Below are 20,986 nucleotides of genomic sequence, written 5' to 3' on the forward strand. Positions count from 1 at the left end.
AAATTGACCCAAGACTTCTAGATCTGTGGGCATTGCACACAACTGAAGAACATGTTCATTTTCACAAGTTCTAACCCGAGGTCAACAGAAGCTACATCTAATATACACTGGAACATGGTAAATCATATAGGACTCTAGACATTCACACTGTGAGACCAAGGACTATTAAGAGAGGAACACAAAGGTGCAATGCTTATGTGCATCTGATCATATAAAATAATATGTATCAAAATGAAAATAAGGTTTTTTTCTTTGTTGTAGTTTTTTCTTTTTGTCTTGTTTGTTCATTTATGTCTTTGGGAGGGTACAGAAATGGAGGGATAAAGGGCGAACAAATGCAACAGTGGTACTCACTAGACATTATGTTGAAAATTAATTGTACAACTTGTGGGTGGAGACAGGGGCAGAAACCTGGGACATTGCCCAAAAAGAAATGTACTCTTTACCTGACTTAGGTGACTGTAATCCTGCTGTGTATCACCTTTATAACAACAACAAAAAGTTCTAACCAGTTATTTGCAACTGGGAAGTATAAATACTATCCTATAAGATGAACACCCTGATGAGTCACCCAAGTGTAACAGGTGATAACACAGAAGACTTCAATGGAAAAGATTCAATGGAAAAGAGATAGGCCATGAATGCCTGCTCTTTATTTCAGCAACCAGTGTTTCTATTTCTCTCCCTGATGTTGGATTTTAAACCCTTAGGAGCCCAAATACAGTATTCAGACTTCCATTACCCATAATGGGTCCCAGGGTCAGGAAGTAAAGCCCCAGGCTGCTATCAGAGACAATGTGACAGGTTTCTGTGTCAGTTTTCTAACTTCATCTCATCAACGCTGAACTTTTCTCTATTGAATCTAGCACAGAAAAAGTCTTCTCTCACATACAAGTTGCCAAAGAGCGGGAGACAAGTGAATTGTTCACACACTATACATGTATCATCCAAACTAGTCATTCAGCCAGAGAACTGATTCCTGATTTAGCTGAATAGTAGGTGTGTCCTCCTCTTCCTCAAAGTAAGTAGACTGGATATTTGTGAATGGAAGCATTTCCCATGTAATGCTGTATTAAGTTTTATTAAAAAAATAAAAGTTGTCCCATCTATGAATGGCACAGAGCTGCTTGCAAGAGCCGAAGGATGCCTACACATCCCATAACCTGCCCTGACGTGGCCAGTTTGCCACAGGGCTAGCTACATGAGCAGCATAAAATTCCTCTACCAACATTTTTTGGGGGTGGAGAGAGAGCACTGGGTGGGGAAGATGAGAATTTCTTTATTCCTTCTGCCCACACTAAAAACTGTAAACTTACATATGCACTTACACACACGTACTTATCCATTTTCAAGGAAGCTTTTCCTCCCTGTGAGGAGGATCCTAGAATCCAGCCTCCTGCAGGCTGAGAAACAGTACCTATGAACTGCAGAGATCTAGGGCCAACATCCTGTCCCAGGCTCCTGTGTGTTCTCATAAACTGACAGGCAGGTTAAAGGAGTGGGCGCTCACAGGTGGCTGTCTTGTTGTGTGTGTATGAAATCTAATCTACTCAGCAACATTCTCGGATCCGGTGGCTGGGAGAGATTCTGTGGGCACAAGATGGTGGATGACTTGATGGTCCCAGCCCACTGTGGTAAGAAGGGAGTGATTGAGTGGGGACCAAGTAGCATCTCTCACGAAGTCTCTGTGGGCTCGGCTTCTAAACCTAAAAGAAAGAGGGCATGGTATGGCATGGTAGAGACAACAAGAAAAAATATACCTGAAGAAAAAAGAGAATCTAACATCCAAAGCCCTGCTTATAATGTTACACACATTTCACCAGGACAGCAATGTAGCTACCCACAGTATATGTTATCAATCTTGCAATTCTGTCTTTTACTGCCATAGATGGCAGTATGTGGGTCAGAGTTAGACAGCTAATTATGGCAAATAAGCATATATAACTGAGATCTTCCACCCAGTGCCTTTTGTCCAATAGGTTGCCTTTCATATCTGTGCTTCTCTATGAAGCATATATTAAGACTGCCCCTTTGTGGGAGAGGGCTGGAATACTACACAGAAATTTCACCTGCCACTCACATTCCTCTCTTCTCTATCAAAACCTCAGGTAGATATAGCTCATCTACACCCACTTATTTGCAGTGCCCAGGTCCCTCAGTTAACAGAGAACTCTCGGAGACATAGCTCAAGTGTTAAAGAGCACTGATAAGCACCAGACCCTGGAGTCAATGCCCAGTACCATAAAAGAAAGAAAAGCCACTCCCCCTCCCTGATTCCTGATCATATGACTTCAAACTTACACCGCAGACAGGCTGGAGTCCAGCACAGCAAGTGAGCAGTCTTCACTGAGGGAGGCCAGGAAAGGAACACTAGAAAAGGGCAGAGAAGGATGTAAAAGGTTAAAGCCCACTGTAAACTGATCCAGAGAAGGGGGCCCGCTAGTCACTTTAGGTTAAGGTCTGGCTACCAGCACAAAGATCTAAGGACAAATGAGGGAAATGGAACAAAGAAAAGGTTCACAGCAATAATTCAGACAACCTGAACGCATTCCATCCCAGCCTTCTATCCAATTTAGCAACAATAAAGATTCCTGGTGCTGAGTGTTATTCAGAAATGAAGCCAAATTATAACCATTTTCAGAGAGCCCATACAACCTGTTTAAGGCCTAGTCTTAAGGAGTCAAATGATTCTCAAGACACCTCAACTAGACTGCTGGCTTTAAGGAATTATCTAATTACGAATGCTTTGCACACAGATGCTTCCCCTCGTTTTTCCCATCATCTCCACCAGGATCCTGGTGACAAGGAACAGTACCTGTGTGGGGAGAACACCAGCCGAGTGACACACTGGGAGTGTACAGCTGAGCTGAGGGCAGAGCTTGCATTCTTGCTGTCCACAAGGGAGACAGTCCCATTCTCATCACCTGCAGAAAAGCAGAGAATATGTCACAATGGTTAAGAGCCTGGGCTTTAATGCCAGGCAGACCTCAACTGAAATTCCAGTGTGAGCTTGGACAAATTGACTATTCCAAGCATCACTTTCCACTTTTGCAGAGTACGAGCAATAAATCATTAGGTGACTATGGAAACTAAAGAAATGGATGAAGTAACGGATTTTAAGCCACAAGCCATTACCATATGTACAGCTTTGTTATTGCTATAGTACCATACCTATACATGGTACAATAGAATTCCTTATGTGGCAAACATTTGCTCAATGACTTCTACCCATTCCCCAAATATCATCATGTTCTCCAAAGATATATTAAAACTAGCACAACTGACCTAGTGCCCAAGTAGGCGGACAAGACCAAGTAGCAAGAACAGATGAACTATGGAGTTAGCTCTTTCTCCCTTATCCTCCCCTTCCTTAATGGCATGTAATTTGTCATGTCTTACCAAAGACAAAGACTTCACTTTGCTGAGGGTGCCAAGCTAGGGAGGTAGGAAGATAGCCAGAGGCATTGCAACCTGCCAAGGAGAGAAGGGAGGTTTGAAACATACACAAAAAGCAGTTCCTCTAAATCCCAGGAAGCCCTTCATTCAGTTTCCTAAACTCTACCAAAGCAGTAGCTTCCCATTACTGATATTTATCCACCAGCCTCCTGCCACTTATCGTTATAAGTTACAAGCACATTTCAAACACAAAACATAAAAATGGTAATACTAGCCCTTCTGTGAAGCTTTATACACAGTAAATTGTCCAGCTCTTCCTCTTGGTACTCTTTGCACAGTATAGGTCTAGCAGAGCCTGAGTGTGAAAAGAGATCACAGCAACCAGGCACCTAAAAACTCTGCTTTGACTCAAGCCAAAGAAAGTCACTCCCAGGTGGATTCCTAGTACTACTCTCCCACACTGGCTTTCAGACTCACCCATCTGAGATGCTGGCTTGGGAGAGCGAGTATCCCAGAGTAAAATTCTATTATCCTAGAAGAAGGAACAAGAAAAGGGTTCCAGTCCAAAGAAGCAACAAGCTACTAGTCAAATCTCTACAACAGAGATTTTGGCCTACTGAGGATGGAGGCATGCTAGAGAAAAGGGGCTATATCTCACCTCACTGCATGAAAGAAACACAGAATCCTTGTGGGGAGAGGCAGCAACACAGGTGACTTGCCCTGCATGAGCTGTAAAGGAGAGAAGTATTTCAGAGAAGAGACTGAGGATACTGTAAGTAAGCCTAGATTAAAAAAAAAAAAAATCAAGAGGCAGGAGTGAGGGGGTGAGGTCTCTTCTCATGATACAACACATTTTGCTACAAACAGATTATGGATTAGAACAATGTAAGAAAAAAGGTTGACAGCTGTAAAACCTAAAAAAGCTTATTGAAAAAATAAACTGGTAAAGACAGAACAGTAGCAACTGGATGCTCAATAAGAATTATGAAAGAATTTGCAATTAAGGTTCCCCAAATGTGAGGCTGGGAAGGTGGCTCAGTGGTACACGCTTGCCTTGCATGCATGAGGCCCTGGGTTCGATTCCTCAGCACCACATAAGCAAAAAGAAAAAAGCCAGAAGTGGGGCTGTGGCTCAAGTGGTAGCCTTGAGCTGAAGAGCTGAGGGAAAGCACCCAGGCCCAGAGTTCAGGCCCCACCACGGGACCTAAAATAAATAATAATAATAAAAAGGTTCCCCGAATGCAGGAACTACATAATTCTAGAGCAGTTCTCATATAAGAACACACAAACTTCCAAGTTGTACATAAAGACTTTCTAGGGGGTTCTGAGAATTGAGAATGTTAAACAAATTAATTTCTCTAATAATTCTCTTTCAGCTACATCTAGTGGCTTATGCCTGTAATCCTAACTACTCAAGAAGCTGAGATTGGAGGACTAAGGTTTAAAGCCAGCTTGGGCAGAGAAATCTTGGAAGTCAACCAGGAAAAATCTGAAAGTAGAAGTGTGGCTTACATGAAAATGGAGACTTGTGGTACAGGTTGGACTAAGTTCAATCTTTCAAATGTCTCTGAGAGCTGGGCACCAGTGGGTGGCTCATGCCTGTAATCCAATCCTTATCTACTCAGGAGGCTGAGATCTGAGGATCATGGTTCAAAGCCAGCCCAGGCACAACTGTGACACTCCTATCTCCAATAAACCACTAGAAAACTGGAAGTGGCGCTGTGGCTCAAGCGGTAGAGTGTTCACCTTGAGCTGAAGAATGCAAGGACAGCACCCAAGCCTAGTGTTCAAGCCCCATGACAAACAACAACAACAAAATGTCTCTAAGAATGTAGCTGAGGAGGTATATAAGGCCATCAATAAAAACTGAGGGAAAGACAAGGGGTAGCTATTAGAACCTGACAGTAGAATGCCAAATAAAACAAAATTCCTAGGCAGGGAAATGTGGAGCTGCTGCTTCTACAGGCAAGCAAAGTTAAAGGGCTGAACAGGGAGAAAAAAACAGCTAAGGCTAGGACCAAAAAAGAAAGACTACTCACCTCGGTATGAATTTAGTACCGTCTGCTGAGTGAGGTCCCAAATCTTGATGCTAAGAAGCAAAGAGAAACAAGAAACAAAACATAAAAATGTTTTGTTCCAAGAAGAATTTCCTATAACCAACCCCTCCCATGTCTTTGCCTCCTAAATTCCTGTGATGGTCTATTAATAATGGATTGTTAAATATCCCATAATTATTAGTAAACAGCTAGGTACTTATATTGAGCTCAAAATATTAATAAGGTTGATGAGAATAAAGACACCCCCAGGAAGCGTAGGGACAGGAGCCATGAGAGCAAGGACTCACCAGAAGTCTTTGCTACCACTGACAGCTTGTGTGCCAGAGCTCAGGACACTGACGGAGGACACAATGTCATCATGCTCATACTTGCAGAACTTGCTGACAATAAGTGTCTCATTCTCATCCAGCTCCCACAGTTCAACAGCACCTATTGGGAAAATAAAACTCAGATTATATCAAGATAAGAATTCATTCATAGGCCTTAAGTAGCCACTGTCATTAAACAAAGTTATTCCAACAACATCAAAGTCCACATCAGTAGAGGATTTAGCTACCTCCCAAGCCATTTGGTTTTGTTTTTTTATTTTGGGGGTTTTTGGATGTGGGGCTTAAACTCCCTTTTTGGACACTGTCCCTGAGCTTTCCTGCTTAAGGCTAGCAATCTATTACTTGAGCTACAGTCCCACTTCTGGCTTTTTCTCTGTAGTTTATTGGAGATAAGATTCTCACAGACTGTTCTGCCCAGGCTGGCTTCGAATGGTGATCCTCAGATCTCAGTCTCCCGAGTAGCTAGGATTATAGGCATGAGCCACCAGCACCTGGCACCATTTGGTTTTACACTGCCTTACTGTTTCCAATTAACAGTTCAGACAAGTTTGCAGGTCTGAGAGCTCCTAGAAAAAGGTAAAACACATTACTCTGCTTCCTGTGTGAAAACATTACAACCTCAGTTCCTGGGGAAAGAATGAAATCTACAGCAATCTAGTAATGTTAACAGATCCCAGTGGTTTAGTCACTTACATGCTGAAATACTTCAACAAATGTTTTTCAAAATCATCTTTAAATTACCTTTAAGTAGTTGTAAAACAGATGTCAGTTCAACACGTTTTGCAAAGTCTTAGCATGCAAATGTTACAGACTCAATCTTTAATATTCTACTTTTCAACTTCCATGCACTGGTAACTTTGAAATGATGATTCTTTTTTAAAAAATGCCAAACCTGCCTGGCCCTGGTGGCTCATGCCTATAATCCAAGCTACTCTGGAGGCTCAGATCTGAGAATCACCATTCAAAGCCAGCTGGGGCAGGAAAGTCTTCAATAAACCACTCACAAAACCGGAAGTTGCACCGTGGCTCAAGTGGTAGAGCGCACTAGCCTTGAGCTAGTGCTGAGGGCCAGCACCCAAGCCCAGAGTTCAAGCCCCATGACCGACCAAAAAAAAAAAAAGCAAACCTACTTTGCTTAGCTTGACACTCAAATATATTTAACCCCAGCACTTGTGGCTCACACCTGTAATCCTAGGTACTCAGGAGGCTGAGATCTGAGGATCATGGTTTGAAGCTAGCCTGCGCTGGAAAGTCCTCCACACTCAGGTCTCCAATTAAACACCCCCCCTCCCTCCGTAAAATCGGAAGTGGGCTGTGGTTCAAGTTGGTACAGCGCTAACCTTGAACACAAAAGCTCAGGGACAGCATCCAGGGACCTGAGTTCAAACCCCAGAACTGGCACATGGACATGCACACACGTGTGCGCATACACATACACATACACACACACACTTTAAGAAAATGGGACAAATAGGAAGACATTACAATCTGGCTTTAGTATAACCTTTAAAAATTAAGATTATTACTTGTTAGTAATCTAACAAGTTAGGAGGAAGACAATCTATTTTTAAATGTGTAACCGATTTTTTTTCCTACAAATGTAGAACCTTGGAATGATATGTTCTACCTACTCTAGAGTTCGAGTTTGGAGACAACACTATCAGCTTCTCTATCACTAAATGGGGGCATCCAAAAGATTGAACCCAACCTATCTCCATTCCACCAGAATCGGAAAAGTGAGAGGAAAACGACTCACCTGAATCCGAAGCCACCAAGATACCTTTATCCCCGACCCAGGTGAGGTCAGCCACTCCAGCCTCCGTCTGAACGCCGGCGGAGCAGAAGCCTTCGTTAGGGGCGGCACACGGGTCCTTGAAAAGCCAGAGGGAGCCGGCCCAGCAGCGGCCGCTCAGGCTAGAGGCCCCCAGCAGAAGCGCCCCGTCTACAGAGTGGGAGGGCACAGGCTGTCAGAACGCGCGGGGGGGGGGGGGGGGGAAGGCCCCGCCCGTCTCCATGGTGACCGGCCCCGCGGCGCACGCGGGTCCGTCGGGATCTCAACTCTAAGGAACGTGGGCAGGGTCAGGGGCGGGACGGGTCAGGGGGCCACGCGGGATGGATCGGTCCGGGAAGGGGCGCCCCGGGGTCGGGGCGAGGTCGTGTCCAGGCCTGGGGGGGGGGGGTGTCTCGGCTCACCAGCCCGGTACCGCGCAGCCTCCAACTGCCGTTCCATACAGGCGGGCGCGTTAGGGGGCAGGTTCCACTCGCGGGCTGCCGGGGGCACTAGCGAGGGCGGGTTATCCTTCCGCATCTCCACGGTTTTCGACTCCAACTTCAAAACCGACCTGGATGGCAGCCTGCCCCTCCGCTCGGGCGGGAAGCCACACGTGCGGCGCCTCCGGGCCTCCGCCCCTCTCGGGAAGACCCCGTGGCTCCACTTCTCGCGAGACCTGCGCTTGCCACCTGCATTTCCTTCGCCCCCCCCCCCTCCCGCAACAGGTTTCCAGGGAGCCTTTGCCACTTCTCGCGAGGAAGAAAGAAACCTCGGCAGGGAAGACCCGAGACGACATTGTTTTTTTTTTTCCATCTCGCGAGAACTTGCTGGCGGCCATCTTGCGCCTGTCCCCAGACCCGGCCTCCGGTGGAGGTCACTGGCGGGCTGTGGCTGCGGTGGGGACGTTTGCTGACCATGTTGTCCCGGGTGGCGGTCTCCGCCGTCGGCGCCGCGGGTAGGGGGCGTGGAGCCCTGGCTGGGTTATCGGGGTGCCTGGGGATAGGCGAGGCCGGGGGTCGGGGCTGGGGGGGGGGAGGCGGTTGCAGCAGCGCAGCGACTCTGGGCCTGAAGCAGGGGGGGATCGCCCGCGGATACGGGAACGCCGTCCCGGGGTACCGAGGACGGAGCAGGCCGCATTTCTCCTTGGTGGTTGCTGACCTGCGCCTTGTCTCTCCGCAGCTCCCTGTCTGAAGAACGCAGCCCTCCTAGGACCGGGGTGAGTGGGCCGGGGAACGCACGCCTCGGCCCTGTTTAGCGCCTTGCTGCCTTTCCTCCGTTTCCTCTTTCCTTTAGGACTTTCTTCCTAACTGGGGGGGGGGGGGGGGGGAGAGGGGGAGGGGAAGGACGACTGGAGGGGACGCTTAAAGCCTCCCCCCCCCCTCGTTCAAACTCTCGTAAGGTGAGTGAGAGAAGTAAAACTGCAAGTTGGGTTTTATTGGATAAGCTCGACCCCACTCTTGTGACCTTCAGCAAGTCACAGCTGTGAGTCGGTTACTAGGCGACCTACCCAAGGACATATCTCGCCAACGGAAACAGTGAAAGATGCTCTCTCTCAGTGTCTCGGCGGATCCCGACTTTTTGCTGCTGGATCGTGAGCCATTCGTTGGTACTGCAAGTTTTTAACTTGTCACTCCAAGATAATAAAAGATGTCATGTTTATTACTCGTAAAGCTTGCAAACTTTGATAACTATGGCATGAAGAAATGCCCTTACTTTATCTGTAATTCTTCTGCGAAAGCAATAAAGTGGAACAATAGGTTACTTCCAGATGGGGGAAAATAATAAGCTGGGGTTGAGCTCGGTGCACAGGGCACTGTGGTCAGTTCAGCACTTCAAAAAGAAACTTCTTTTTTTTTTTTATAATGTGATACAGGTAGGAAATAACTATAGCAGAGACAGGTAAAAACCCAGGTTTTCTTCCTACTCTTATCTCCAGACTACATCAGCCAGACACTTCATTCAGATTATGTTTAGCCTTTCCACTACCATTTCTACTGTACTATGAGCAATTAACTTTGACAAAGGTTATTTCAGAAGCTTCTTAATCTTTTTCTTTCTGTCAGGCAGACAGAATTGTGAGGGAGCTGTGATTAATCTAAATACACTAATGATATTTTCCATAGACAAGAAAAATTAGAAACAATGTATTGAAGTTCCAAGGATATAATGTAGCAGCTTACTTGAAAGGTAAACATTGAGCTAGCTACCCAACACTGAAAGAGGCCTGTTACATAGTGATTAGAAAGCTCATCAAAGGGAATATTTAGAAATGCCAGATTTTGGGCATATAATAGCAAACTGTTTACATAGAATTTTTGTAGGAACTTCACATGTATTAACTCAGTCCTCACAACAATTTTAATTTGCTTTGTTCCCATATTAGATAGGGTAATCGCAGATTACAAAGTTCTTTGCTCAAAATCAAATGATAAGTGTAGGTCTTTAACTCATTTGTATCTCATTGCTACTAATAGGCACACAAAGTATGAAACAAGTGATCTGTAAGAGAGCAAGTCCTTTGAGCATCTGTGATTAAATTATTATCATTGTCACTCCTGACCTATTCTCTTTCAAGTACAACAGTTAGAAAACTAAATCCTCATCCCCAATGGAAGAGCAGTGCTAATTGTATTTGTGCCTTCTTTGAAGAACAAGTTTTTAACTTGTACAATTGCCTCCTGTAGGGTATTACAGACAAAAAGAATCTTTCACACTACGCAGCCAAGTTTTGCCCCTCTACCACCTCTTCCTGAATATGGAGGAAAAGTACGTATGGGGCTAATTCCAGAGGAATTCTTCCAGTTTCTTTATCCTAAAACTGGTGTAACAGGTAAGTAACACAGCCCTGGAAGTTTAACTTAATTTCATCACATCATTTCTATTGATAGGAGAAATTTTGTGAGTGCCTGCCATGTGGAATATATAGGATAAACAAAGCATGAGTAGCTATGGAAAAATACTGTCAGATAAGAGCTGAAGATAAAAAATAAGGCAATTGGGCTGGGAAGGTGGCTCAGTGGTAGAGCGCTTGCCTTGCATGCATGAGGCCCTGGGTTTGATTCCTCAGCACCACATAAGCAAAAAGAAAAAAGCCAGAAGTGGGGCTGTGGCTCAAGTGGTAGAGCGCTAGCCTTGAGCTGAAGAGCTGAGGGACAGCGCCCAGGCCCAGAGTTCAGGCCCCACGACTGGACCCAAAAAAAAAAAATAAGGCAATAAAAACCAATAATTATACATTATGTGTATTGTATATGCTGTATTATATTAATATATACTGTATATTGTGTGTTCATATATACATATGTATGTATAAATTGGACTGTATTAGTTGCTTCCCTTAAAGACATAAACTTGAATCTTGCATTTTTATGACTGATTTCATGTCCAACACTTAAGCTTTATGTCCCATGAAGACATTTTTTTAATTTTATTTTATTTTATTCCATGAAGACATTTTTATTACATAGAGAAAATAGCAAAAAGATTTGTCAAAGTTACATTATTCTGCTAGTGACTAAGCTGAACTTAAATGTAGGTTCCCTGATTAAGTTGGCATTCTTTCTTGCTGTACACAAAAGACTGACTGTGAAACTTTGGGAGCCAGAATTCTTTTTTTAATCCTAGAATGGCCTAAAATAGCATTTCCTTAACTGAAGTTGCAAGAAAATTAATGTATTAGATTTATAATGTAAAATGTTATATGCAAATTTATGTTTAAGATGTATGTACTGAAAGCAATATTTTTTAAAGAGCTACTGAAACTTGAGAAAGTCTGGAGTCTTACTAATATAGATAGTAGTGCTGCTCAGAAACACCATACAGTGCTACCTGGAAAACCTGATATGATCTAGCCTGATACCATGTGAGTTACCAAGGAAAATGCTAAATGTTTTAAATCCTAAATCATTGCTGGGGTACTTTCCCAACTCCTGGCCTGATTAAAGGAAAAGATAATATTTTAAACATTATTAGGTGATAGAAAAGTTGAGAATTCTTTTGTTTACTTGTTTTTCTTGTTTCCTTGTCAAATTGCTAACTCAGTTAATAATAGGCCAGGAATAAATTTTTTCCTATCCAGTGTTTCTTTTTTTTTTTTTTGGGGTCCGGTTGTGGGGCCTGAACTCTGGGCCTGGGCGCTGTCCTTAGCTCTTCAGCTCAAGGCCAGCACTCTACCACTTGAGCCACAGCGCCACTTCCAGCTTTTTTCTTTTTGCTTATGTGGTGCTGAGGAATCGAACCCAGGGCCTCAGGCATGCAAGGCAAGAGCTCTCCCACTGAGCCACCTTCCCAGTCTGTCCAGTGTTTCTGTTCAATAAATAGTATATTTTGCTGGATAGATTACTGTAGAAAGTAACATGATATCGTTGTAGAATGATTTGTTTGTAGAATGAGGTGTTGTGTTGAGTACTTTAGGTACATTAACTTTATCAACTCTTTTTGAGGAAGCTTGTCTTGTCTACTATTACTTATAGGTCATAGTCATGAGAGGGTTGCTTTGAGGCTACATGTTTGTTCTTTCAACTCTGCCATATTACTTTTTTTTTTTTTGTCAGTTGTGGGGCTTGAACTCTGGGCCTGGGCGCTGTCCCTCAGCTCTTCAGCTCAAGTCAAGCGCTCTACCCCTTGAGCCACAGCACCACTTCTGGTTTTCTGGTGGTTTATTGGAGATGAGTTTCACAGCCTTTCCTGCCCAGCTGGCTTTGAACCATGATCCTCAGATCTCAGCTTCCTGAGTAGCTAGGATTACAGGCATGAGCCAATGGCACCCAGCTTGAACTCTGCCATATTACTTCTTAAGCTGGTGTTGAGTCTTGATTATTATCAAATGCACACACATTTTATATCCTGCATAGTGTATGCATTCTTTAAAAATAATTCCTTCTTCTTTCAGGACCCTATGTGCTTGGAACTGGGCTTATCTTGTATTTTCTATCTAAAGAAATATATGTGATTACTCCAGAGACCTTCTCTGGCATATCATTACTAGGATTAATGATATATGCTATTAAAAAGTATGGAGCCTCGTTTGCAGAATTTATTGATAAAATCAATGAGGTAAGAATTATAAACTTTTTTTGGGAGGGGATCCGGTAGTGGGGCCTGAACTCTGGGCCTGGGCGCTGTCCCTCAGCTCTTCAGCTCAAGGCTAGCACTCTACCACTTGAGCCACAGCACCACTTCCGGTTTTTTTCTTTTTGTTTATGTGGTGCTAAGGAATCCAACCCAGGGCCTTATGCTTGCAAGGCAAGCGCTCTACCACTGAACCACCTTCCCAGCCCCAAGAATCATAAACTTTATATACCATTTTATATTATCAGAGAAACTTATTGATATTACTGTTAATTTGAGATAATTTTTTACATCTACCACACTCTGCTTTTTCCTTAGTCATACTCATTCAACAAGTTATTATATAACTGTAATAAGCTTTTTTTTTTTTTTTTTAATTTTTTTGGTTGGTTGTGGGGCTTGAACTCAGGGTCTGGGCCCTGTCCCTGAGCCTCTTTGTGCTCAAGGTTAGTGTTCAACCAGTTGAGCCACAGTGCCACTTCTGGTTTTTGAGTAGTTAATTATAGATAAAAGTCTCACACAGCTGGTGGTGGTGGCTCACGCTTGTAATCTTAGCTACTGAGGAGGCTGAGATCTGAGGATTGTGGTTCAAAGCCATCTCAGATAGGGACAGGAAAGTCCGTGAGACTCTTAACTCCAATAAACCAATCAGAAAACCAGAAGTGGCGCTATAGCTCTAGTGGTAGAGTGCTAGTCTTGACCTGAAAAGCTGAGGGACAGCACCCAGACCCAGAGTTCAAGCCCCACAAAACCACACACCCAAAAAAAGAGTCTCATGGGGACTTTTCCATCCAGACTGGCTTTGAACCTTGATCCTCAGATCTCAGCCTCTGAAGTAGCTAGGACTACAGGCATGAGCCACCAGCACCCAGCTAATAAGCAATTCTTTGTTGAAGGTTTCTGTATTTCCCTATGTATCTTGAGGGAATTCTCACAAATGAGCGGTAGAATTTTAAGCATAAAATCTGTTTTATACTCTTGTTGCTTTTATAATTACAGCAAAAAATTGCCCAACTAGAAGAGGTGAAACAGGCTTCTATCCAACAAATCCAGGAAGCAATTAATACAGAGAAGTCACAGCAGGCACTGGTTCAGAAACGCCACTACCTTTTTGATGTCCAAAGGGTAGGTTTCAACAGTTAAAAGAACTAACTCATTTGTGTGTATTTAAAAAACAAACTGGTTTCTTTTCAGATCATGTAAGTCTTTTGCCTTTAATAAAAAAAAATGGATTGTAGATACAGCTTAGTGGTAGAGTACCTATTTATCAGACACAAGACCTGGGTTCAGCCTTTAGCATAAAACAAAAGAAACAACTTCTCACAAGGAATGATTAAATTGGATTTACTTGATTTTGTTTACAAATTTAGGTTCACACTTTCCACCGATGCTAACCTTGAATTGTCCCAACTGTCCCAATCTCTGCCTTCTGAGTAGCTAGGATTACAGGTGTTAGCAAGTGAGCCTAGCTTCTTGTGTTTTTTTTCTCTACTTGGAAAACTGTTTCCCAGAAATTCATAGACTTTGCATCTATTCCTTCTTTTGGGTCTCAGCTCAAAAATCCTAATGAGTGATCTTTCTTGACTGGTCTATAAAATGGTAAGTCTTTATCCTGTAATGTCCTCTGCTTCTAGCTTGTTAATGTCCTTCCTAGTGTTTGTTGCCCAGTGACATATTTACTCAACCATTTACTTCCTACTCTCCCCATGGCTGGGTAGAATTAAACTCCATAAAGGCAGAAATTTTCTTTCTCTGTTATATTTTCAGCACTTTGCTTTGACCATGAGACTCACTAAAAAAATTCAACAAATATCTAATGATATAATAACAATCATCATTTGTTTTTTAAAGAGAGAGAGAGAGAGAGAGAGAATGTGTGTGTGTGTGTGTGTGTGTGTGTGTGTGTGATATGTGAGACAGTATTCTCCAGCTATAATCTAAATATACACCAAAAGAGGTTTTAATGTTTTCTGAGATAAACATATGCTCAAGGATCTTGTGAAATTCTGAAAAATAATCTTGTTAAAAAGAATATAAATTCTTAGAAACTTCAGGGGTTCTGATTCATTTTGGAATGAATCCAAAAACCTACACTAATGCACTGAGTACCTGAGACCGCAGTGAAAAATAATGACAAACATCATCAAGATTTTAGGTGCTTTATTTCTGCATCTCATTTATCTTTTCATAGTTGGTTTTTTTTCTTTCTTTTTTTTTGGTCATGGGGCTTGAACTCTGGGCCTTTAGCATCATCAGCTCAAGGCGAGTGCTCTACCACTTGAGCCATAGGGCCACTTCTGGTTTTCTGGTGGTTAGTTCCTGCCCGGCTGGCTTTGAACTGTGATCCTCACATCTCAGCTTCCTGAGTAGCTAGGATTACAGGAGTGAGCCACCGGCACCCAGCTCTTCATAGGTGTAACTATTAGACATAAAATACTGGCTTAAAGAACATACTTGAATGTGTTCCTAATTTTAGAAAAATAAATATTTTAGCATCTATGCTCTGAATATAGTAAAAAGCTCTACTGTGGTCTCAGTTTGAATGTAAGTTATCAGATATTCGTTCTTTTTCTTTTTTGCTTTATTTTTTGTTGGTTGTGGGGCTTGAACTCTGGGCCTGGGCACTGTCCCGCAGATCTTCAGCTCAAGGCTAGTGCTCTACCACTTGAGGCACAGTGCCACTTCTGGCTTTTTCTATTTATGTGGTGCTGTGGAATTGAACCCAGGTCCTCATGCATGCGAGCACTCTATCACTGAGCCACCTTCCCAGCCCCCAGATCTTCTTTTATACTTGCTAGGAAGATACTCTCCCACTTGAACCATGCCACATCCTAGCATATTTTGCTTTAATTAGTTTTCAATTAGGGTCTCACTTTATTCCCAGCCTGGCCTCAACCATGTATCTTCCCATGTACCTAACATTACAGGTGTGTATCTCTAAGTCCAGGTTTTTATCAATTGAGATAGGGATATCTCAGCTCTGCATTGGCCTCAAATTGTGATCCTCCTGAGCTCCCCTTCCTGAATAGCTAGGATTATAGATATGAATCACTGTGCTAGAACTTACTAGGTTTTCCAATTAACAAATATGTTAAGATTTTTTTTTTTTTTTTGAGTCCAGTCGTGGGGCCTGAACTCTGGGCCTGGGCACTGTCCCTCAGCTCTTCAGCTCAAGGCTAGTGCTCAACCACTTGAGCCACAGCCCCACTTCTGGCTTTTTTCTTTTTTCTTATGTGGTGCTGAGGAATCGAACCCAGGGCCTCATGCATGCAAGGCAAGCACTCTACCACTGAGCCACCTTCCCAGCCCATGTTAAGATTTTTGTATAATAAGTATATATGAAGTCATTTATAACTCCCTGCTCTTTCTTAGGTAATGCATGCTATTTTTTAAAATGTTAAATCAGTTAGGACTTCTGTATGTTTGGATACAGGCCTCGTGCTTGTTAGGCAGGTGCTCTAACACTCAAGCCATGTCTTCCCAGCCCTTAAGTTAGTTACAACTTAATTTTTCTTTTAATTCCAACTATTTTTTCCATTAATAGTATTCTCCCCACACCAATATATTTGAGTATTATTTTTTATTGTTCCTATAAAGGTGATATACAGAGGGGTTACAGTTAACATAAGTCAGGTAATGAGTACATTTCTTTTTGCACAGTGTCACTCCTTCCCTCACACCTGGTTTTCCCTCCTTTCCCTACCCGTAGGTTGTATAGAACATTCTCATAATTTCTAGTAAGTGGATTGGTAGTTCTTTAATGTCTTAAATAGCTATAGTTTTATCAATAAAAAAGCTGATAATGGTAGTATGCATTTGTCAACCCAATTCGATCTAGCATGGGCATCAACAAAAGGCCCCATTTGGAAAAATAAAGCTAAAAAGGCTGTGGGTGTGGCTCAGTGGTTAGAGTGCCTGCATAGCAAGCGCAGACCCTAGTACTGCCAGAAATAAAAAATAGTAAGTGCATGAACCCTAGATGTGAAAATTTTCTAGATACAATCAAGGAAAAGTCAGGATGGCAACATAACTAAATAATAGGAGAGGAGAAGGGTAGCAGGGTTCAAATGTGTAAAGTCATACAGGCTTCTCTAAGAATTGACCTATCCTCTAATTGAGAGAGAAAATTATTGGCAGAGGAGTGAAATGATTTCACTTAAATTTTGAGGACTCACTCTAGCTGACTTGTTGCAAATAGCCTTCAAATTGGAATTTGGGCTTTGTAGATTGGCTGCTTATATTCAACTCTTGGTTCCAATTTATTAGTTCTGTAACCTTGGGCAAGTTGCTTAACTTTTGCTACCCTGTACTCTGGAAAGTGAAAATACTAGTAGCTTCCATGTTTATAAGGTTTAATTAAGCTGACATACATGTTTTAATAGGGGTCCCAGTGGCTCACAGTTTTAATTCTAACTGTGCAGGAGGCTAAGATTGGAGGATCAAGGTTTATAGCTAGTCCAAGCAGAAAAGTCCATGAGATTCCATGGACTCCCATCTCCAGTTAATTAGCAAAAACACTGAACTGGAGGTATGGCTCCAGTAGTAGTAGGGTATCAGCTGTGAGCAACAGAAAATGAACAAGAGGTAGGAGCTTTGAGTTCACACCTCAGTGCCATAAAATTGGTATATGTGTGTGTGTGTGTATGTGTGTGTGTGTGTATATATATATATGCATACAAATTGAACATTCCCAAGACAATATAAGGAACAGACAAAATGGTAGCTCACAAGGACGCTATGGGAGACTTTTTATTGCCTATAGTATTACAATTTATTTTATTTTTTATTTATTTATTTTTTTTTTTGTCAGTCATGGGGCCTGAATTCTGGGCCTGGGCACTGTCCCTCAGCTCTTCAGCTCAAGGCTAGCACCCTACCACTTGAGCCATAGCACCACTTCTAGCTTTTTCTGCTTATGTGGTGCTGAGGAATTGAACCCAGGATCTCATGCATGCAAGGCAAGCACTGTACCACTGAGCTACCTTCCCAGCCCTGTTAGAATTTTTTTTACTACATGTAGGTTACCTGTTTATTTGTATTAAAGGCCTTTCACAAAAAGAAATCATCAGGCATTCTGACAGGCAAAATTCTCACAACAGAAGTATTCCTTCAATTTTGCAAATAGTACTCATCATTTCTTAATTGTGCTCCAGAATAACATTGCTATGGCTTTGGAGGTTACTTACCGGGACCGGCTGCATAGAGTATACAAGGAGGTAAAAAATCGCCTGGATTACCAAATCTCTGTGCAGAATATGATGCATCAAAAGGAGCAAGAGCACATGATAAACTGGGTGGAGGACCGTGTGATACAGAGCATCTCTGCACAGCAGGTACAGGAGGTTTTGTAACTTCTGGAGTTATATGGGTGTCTGTGGTTATTAGCTGCTGCTAATGCTTCATAAAGTTTGAAGTAATTTGTGTGGAGCAGAGTTAATTTTTTTGGACAGTGGTAAGCTTAAGAAATGCTACACAAATGTGATAATGACTTTCCCTTTTAAAGTTTGATTACCAAAAGGTTTCTCACATCTAAGATCAAAACCAGTGGAGAGGTCACTGAATACACTGGTTGTGATGAGTGGTGCTCATGGTCCATCATCTGGGCAGCAAATAGCCAAGATACTCTCTGTGAAATGTACATTTTCATTTCCTCATCCCATGATCTCCATTCCATTTCCTGTTTCATTTCCTATTAGTTGATTAAGCAGTATTTCTTTTTAAAGATTATATTCTTTATTTACTTTTGCTTTCATTTCCCCTCCCTCCCCCACATGCATGGCATACGTAGGCCTTTTTGGTCATTTTCTACATAATCTATATAGGATTAGAAAAACAGGTCTTTTGAAATTTGATGGATTGTTTTAATTTTTTTAACAAACTATTTACATAAAAATAAGGCATTTAGAATTTTAATACTTAAACTTAGAAAAGCCAACAATGAATGAAAAAGAAACAAAAAAAAGATTCTTAATCTGTCTGTATTGCTAATGATTGTTGGTCTTTTGTAAGGATCTCAGCTGTATAAGCCAACAACATGGGCTGGTAGTTATAGGGTTATCTGTCTCAAGTTCTAGGTTTCATCCACAAAAGCTGTGAACTGGAGTAGATTAACATTTTCAACTAGTAATGAGTTTGAGTTTCTGATCTGGTAGGTGTTGTCCTTTAGAATTATGAAATTTTATACCCATCCATGTTTTAGAAATGTCTGACTAAATTTTTCTTTCCTTATCACAGGAAAAGGAGACAATTGCCAAGTGTATCACAGATCTAAAGATGCTTGCAAAGAAGGCTCAAGCACAGCCAGTTATGTAAATGAATCTCCCAACAGAGATCTCTAAAAAAGTTAACTGAATGGAAATTAGTCTATGTGCAAAATCTTTCTGTATTACTATCTGTGGAAATCAGTTTACCTTTCTTAAAAAGGAAAAGTTCAAATTTTATTTAGTGAACTAACTATTGGCCAGTCAAGTTTCTCATTTTTATTCTGCCTTTTGAGTTTAGTTATTTGATTGATCATTTTGAATAAGCAGTTTGCTTTAATTAAAATTTGTTGTAATTTAGGATTATTACCAAGTTACAGTTTAATTTGGTAACTAATTTTACCATCTTCCAATAAAGTGACAATTGAAACAATCTTTGATGTTTCACAGTTCTAACTGGCAAGTTATGGGATAGTTAATACTTTTGAATATTGTTCTTAAAATAACTAAAGCCAGGCATCAGTGGCTCATCCCTGTTATTTTAGCTATTTCCGACACTGAAATCTAGAAGACCTCAGTTCAAAACTATCAAAAAAGACCACAAGACTCTCATTTCCAATTAATTAGCCTAAATTAGCAAGGAAGTTGAATAACCATGAGTTCACATCTCAGTACCAAAAAATAAATATTATATATTAAATCATACCATTACTTTTTTTTTTTTTTGGTCGGTCATGGGGTTTGAACTCTGGGCCTCGGTGTTGTCCCTCAGCTCTTCAGCTTTAGGCAAGCACTCTACCACTTGAGCAACAGTGCCACTTCCAGTTTTCTGGTGGTTTATTGGAGATAATAGTCTCATGGACTTTCCTGCCCAGGCTGGCTTTTTACCATGATCCTCAGATCTCAGCTTCCTGAGTAGCTAGAATTATAGGCATGAGCCTATAGCAAATACTGTAAGCTCAGAATTTCAGCATCTCATATGAGTCTAGAGGATAATTGTCCAAAACAGAAGGGGTAGGGAGAGCTATTGTTCAGTAGAAGAAGATATGCCAGTGTGCATCAGGTTCCAAATTCAATCAGCACCAAATAAACTGGAACTCTACCCACTGATGAGATTTACCCTATTCAAAACCCACAGAGCTACATATTGGTGAGGAAACGGAGAAATTGGAACCTGTGTACATAGTTGGAAATAAGGAATGCCACAGCCACTGTAAAAGGTTCCTCAAAAAATTAAGAATGTAATTACTAGGTTATCCACCACCTTCACTTCTGGATATATATTGTAAAGGAAAAGGAAGTCAACTGTGGTGGCATTTTACCAGCTTGTTAGGTTTAGGTGGATAGATTGTTAGCACCACTTCAAGGTCTGCCTGGGCAACTTAAGACTATTTCCAAAGAGGGAAGGTGGGGTCTTTGAAGGGATTTTTTTTTTTTGTACACAATGTTTATAGCTGTATTATTTGTAATTGCTAAAATATAGCAGCCCAACAAATACATGGAAAAGCAAGATGTGGTATAGCCATACACCTCAAAAAATTAAAATATATATAGGAAAGCAAGGCAGCATACACAAATTTTGGAGCAGGATGTTTTAAGACTGGCAGGCGCCATCTTAAGGCACCATCTTGAGTGTTCTTACTGGCTTCAGCATTTCTTTGGTATGTAAGTCAAATCAGGTTTCAACAAACTACTAAAATGCATATTTTTAATGGATTTTTTACTTGATTGTAGAATCTGCTTAGGTCTTTTTTTTTTCATCTGTAGGTAATTATTTTTAATGCTGAAGCTCATACCTGGCAGGCAATTAAGGAAAGATGAATTTTATAGTGGAAGACAGTCACAAACAAGTGGAGATCACTGTAGATTGAAACATCAATTTTTGCTATCTATGACCTTTATGATTGTCCATAAACTCTTGACCCAAAGGTTAGGGAAAGAATTATCCACAAAAAGGATTGGAAGTTGCCTAACCGCAACTTGTGAGCCAATACAATAACATAAGCCAGGGGCTGGGAAGGTGTGGCTCAGTAGTAGAGTGCTTGCCTTGCATGCATGAGGCCCTGGGTTTGATTCCTCAGCACCACATAAACAGAAAAAGCTGGAAATGGCACTGTGGCTCAAGTGATAGAGCGCTAGCCTTGAGCTGAATAACTGAGGGACAAT

The 20,986-nt window shown here is 41.8% G+C and overlaps 2 protein-coding genes across 2 annotated transcripts; one reads left to right on the forward strand and one right to left on the reverse strand.

The window, feature by feature from the left end:
- Window positions 1–615: 615 nt before the first annotated feature.
- On the reverse strand, window positions 616–8,233 carry Wdr77 (WD repeat domain 77). Its single transcript, XM_070006286.1, has 10 exons — window positions 7,976–8,233; window positions 7,539–7,724; window positions 5,741–5,882; window positions 5,436–5,485; window positions 4,055–4,125; window positions 3,874–3,928; window positions 3,400–3,471; window positions 2,816–2,924; window positions 2,302–2,370; window positions 616–1,706 (listed from the first exon to the last, which is right to left on the reverse strand). Exons 1-10 carry the CDS (start codon window positions 8,088–8,090, stop codon window positions 1,547–1,549), a joined length of 1,029 nt encoding a protein of 342 aa, XP_069862387.1. The 5' UTR covers window positions 8,091–8,233; the 3' UTR covers window positions 616–1,546.
- A 146-nt stretch (window positions 8,234–8,379) lies between these two features.
- On the forward strand, window positions 8,380–19,525 carry Atp5pb (ATP synthase peripheral stalk-membrane subunit b). The gene is made up of 7 exons (XM_070006287.1): window positions 8,380–8,508; window positions 8,733–8,769; window positions 10,238–10,383; window positions 12,442–12,605; window positions 13,620–13,745; window positions 17,774–17,953; window positions 18,855–19,525. The coding sequence occupies exons 1-7, from the start codon at window positions 8,469–8,471 to the stop codon at window positions 18,930–18,932; spliced, it is 771 nt and encodes a 256-aa protein (XP_069862388.1). The 5' UTR covers window positions 8,380–8,468; the 3' UTR covers window positions 18,933–19,525.
- Window positions 19,526–20,986: the final 1,461 nt, after the last annotated feature.

The sequence above is a fragment of the Dipodomys merriami genome, unplaced genomic scaffold (genome assembly GCF_024711535.1).
Source record: "Dipodomys merriami isolate MVZ:Mamm:240054 unplaced genomic scaffold, mDipMer1.0.p SCAF_7, whole genome shotgun sequence".
Lineage (NCBI taxonomy): Eukaryota > Metazoa > Chordata > Mammalia > Rodentia > Heteromyidae > Dipodomys > Dipodomys merriami.

Coding starts and splice junctions, on each gene's coding strand:
- Atp5pb (XM_070006287.1), top strand. CDS start 8,469: ATGTTGTCCCGGGTGGCGGTCTCCGCCGTCGGCGCCGCGG. Junction 8,509..8,732: donor CTCCGCCGTCGGCGCCGCGG/GTAGGGGGCGTG, acceptor GTCTCTCCGCAG/CTCCCTGTCTGAAGAACGCA. Junction 13,746..17,773: donor ACCTTTTTGATGTCCAAAGG/GTAGGTTTCAAC, acceptor ATTGTGCTCCAG/AATAACATTGCTATGGCTTT.
- Wdr77 (XM_070006286.1), bottom strand. CDS start 8,090: ATGCGGAAGGATAACCCGCCCTCGCTAGTGCCCCCGGCAGCCCGCGAG. Junction 7,725..7,975: donor GGCTGCGCGGTACCGGGCTG/GTGAGCCGAGAC, acceptor CCCACTCTGTAG/ACGGGGCGCTTCTGCTGGGG. Junction 1,707..2,301: donor GACTCCAGCCTGTCTGCGGT/GTAAGTTTGAAG, acceptor TCTTTCTTTTAG/GTTTAGAAGCCGAGCCCACA.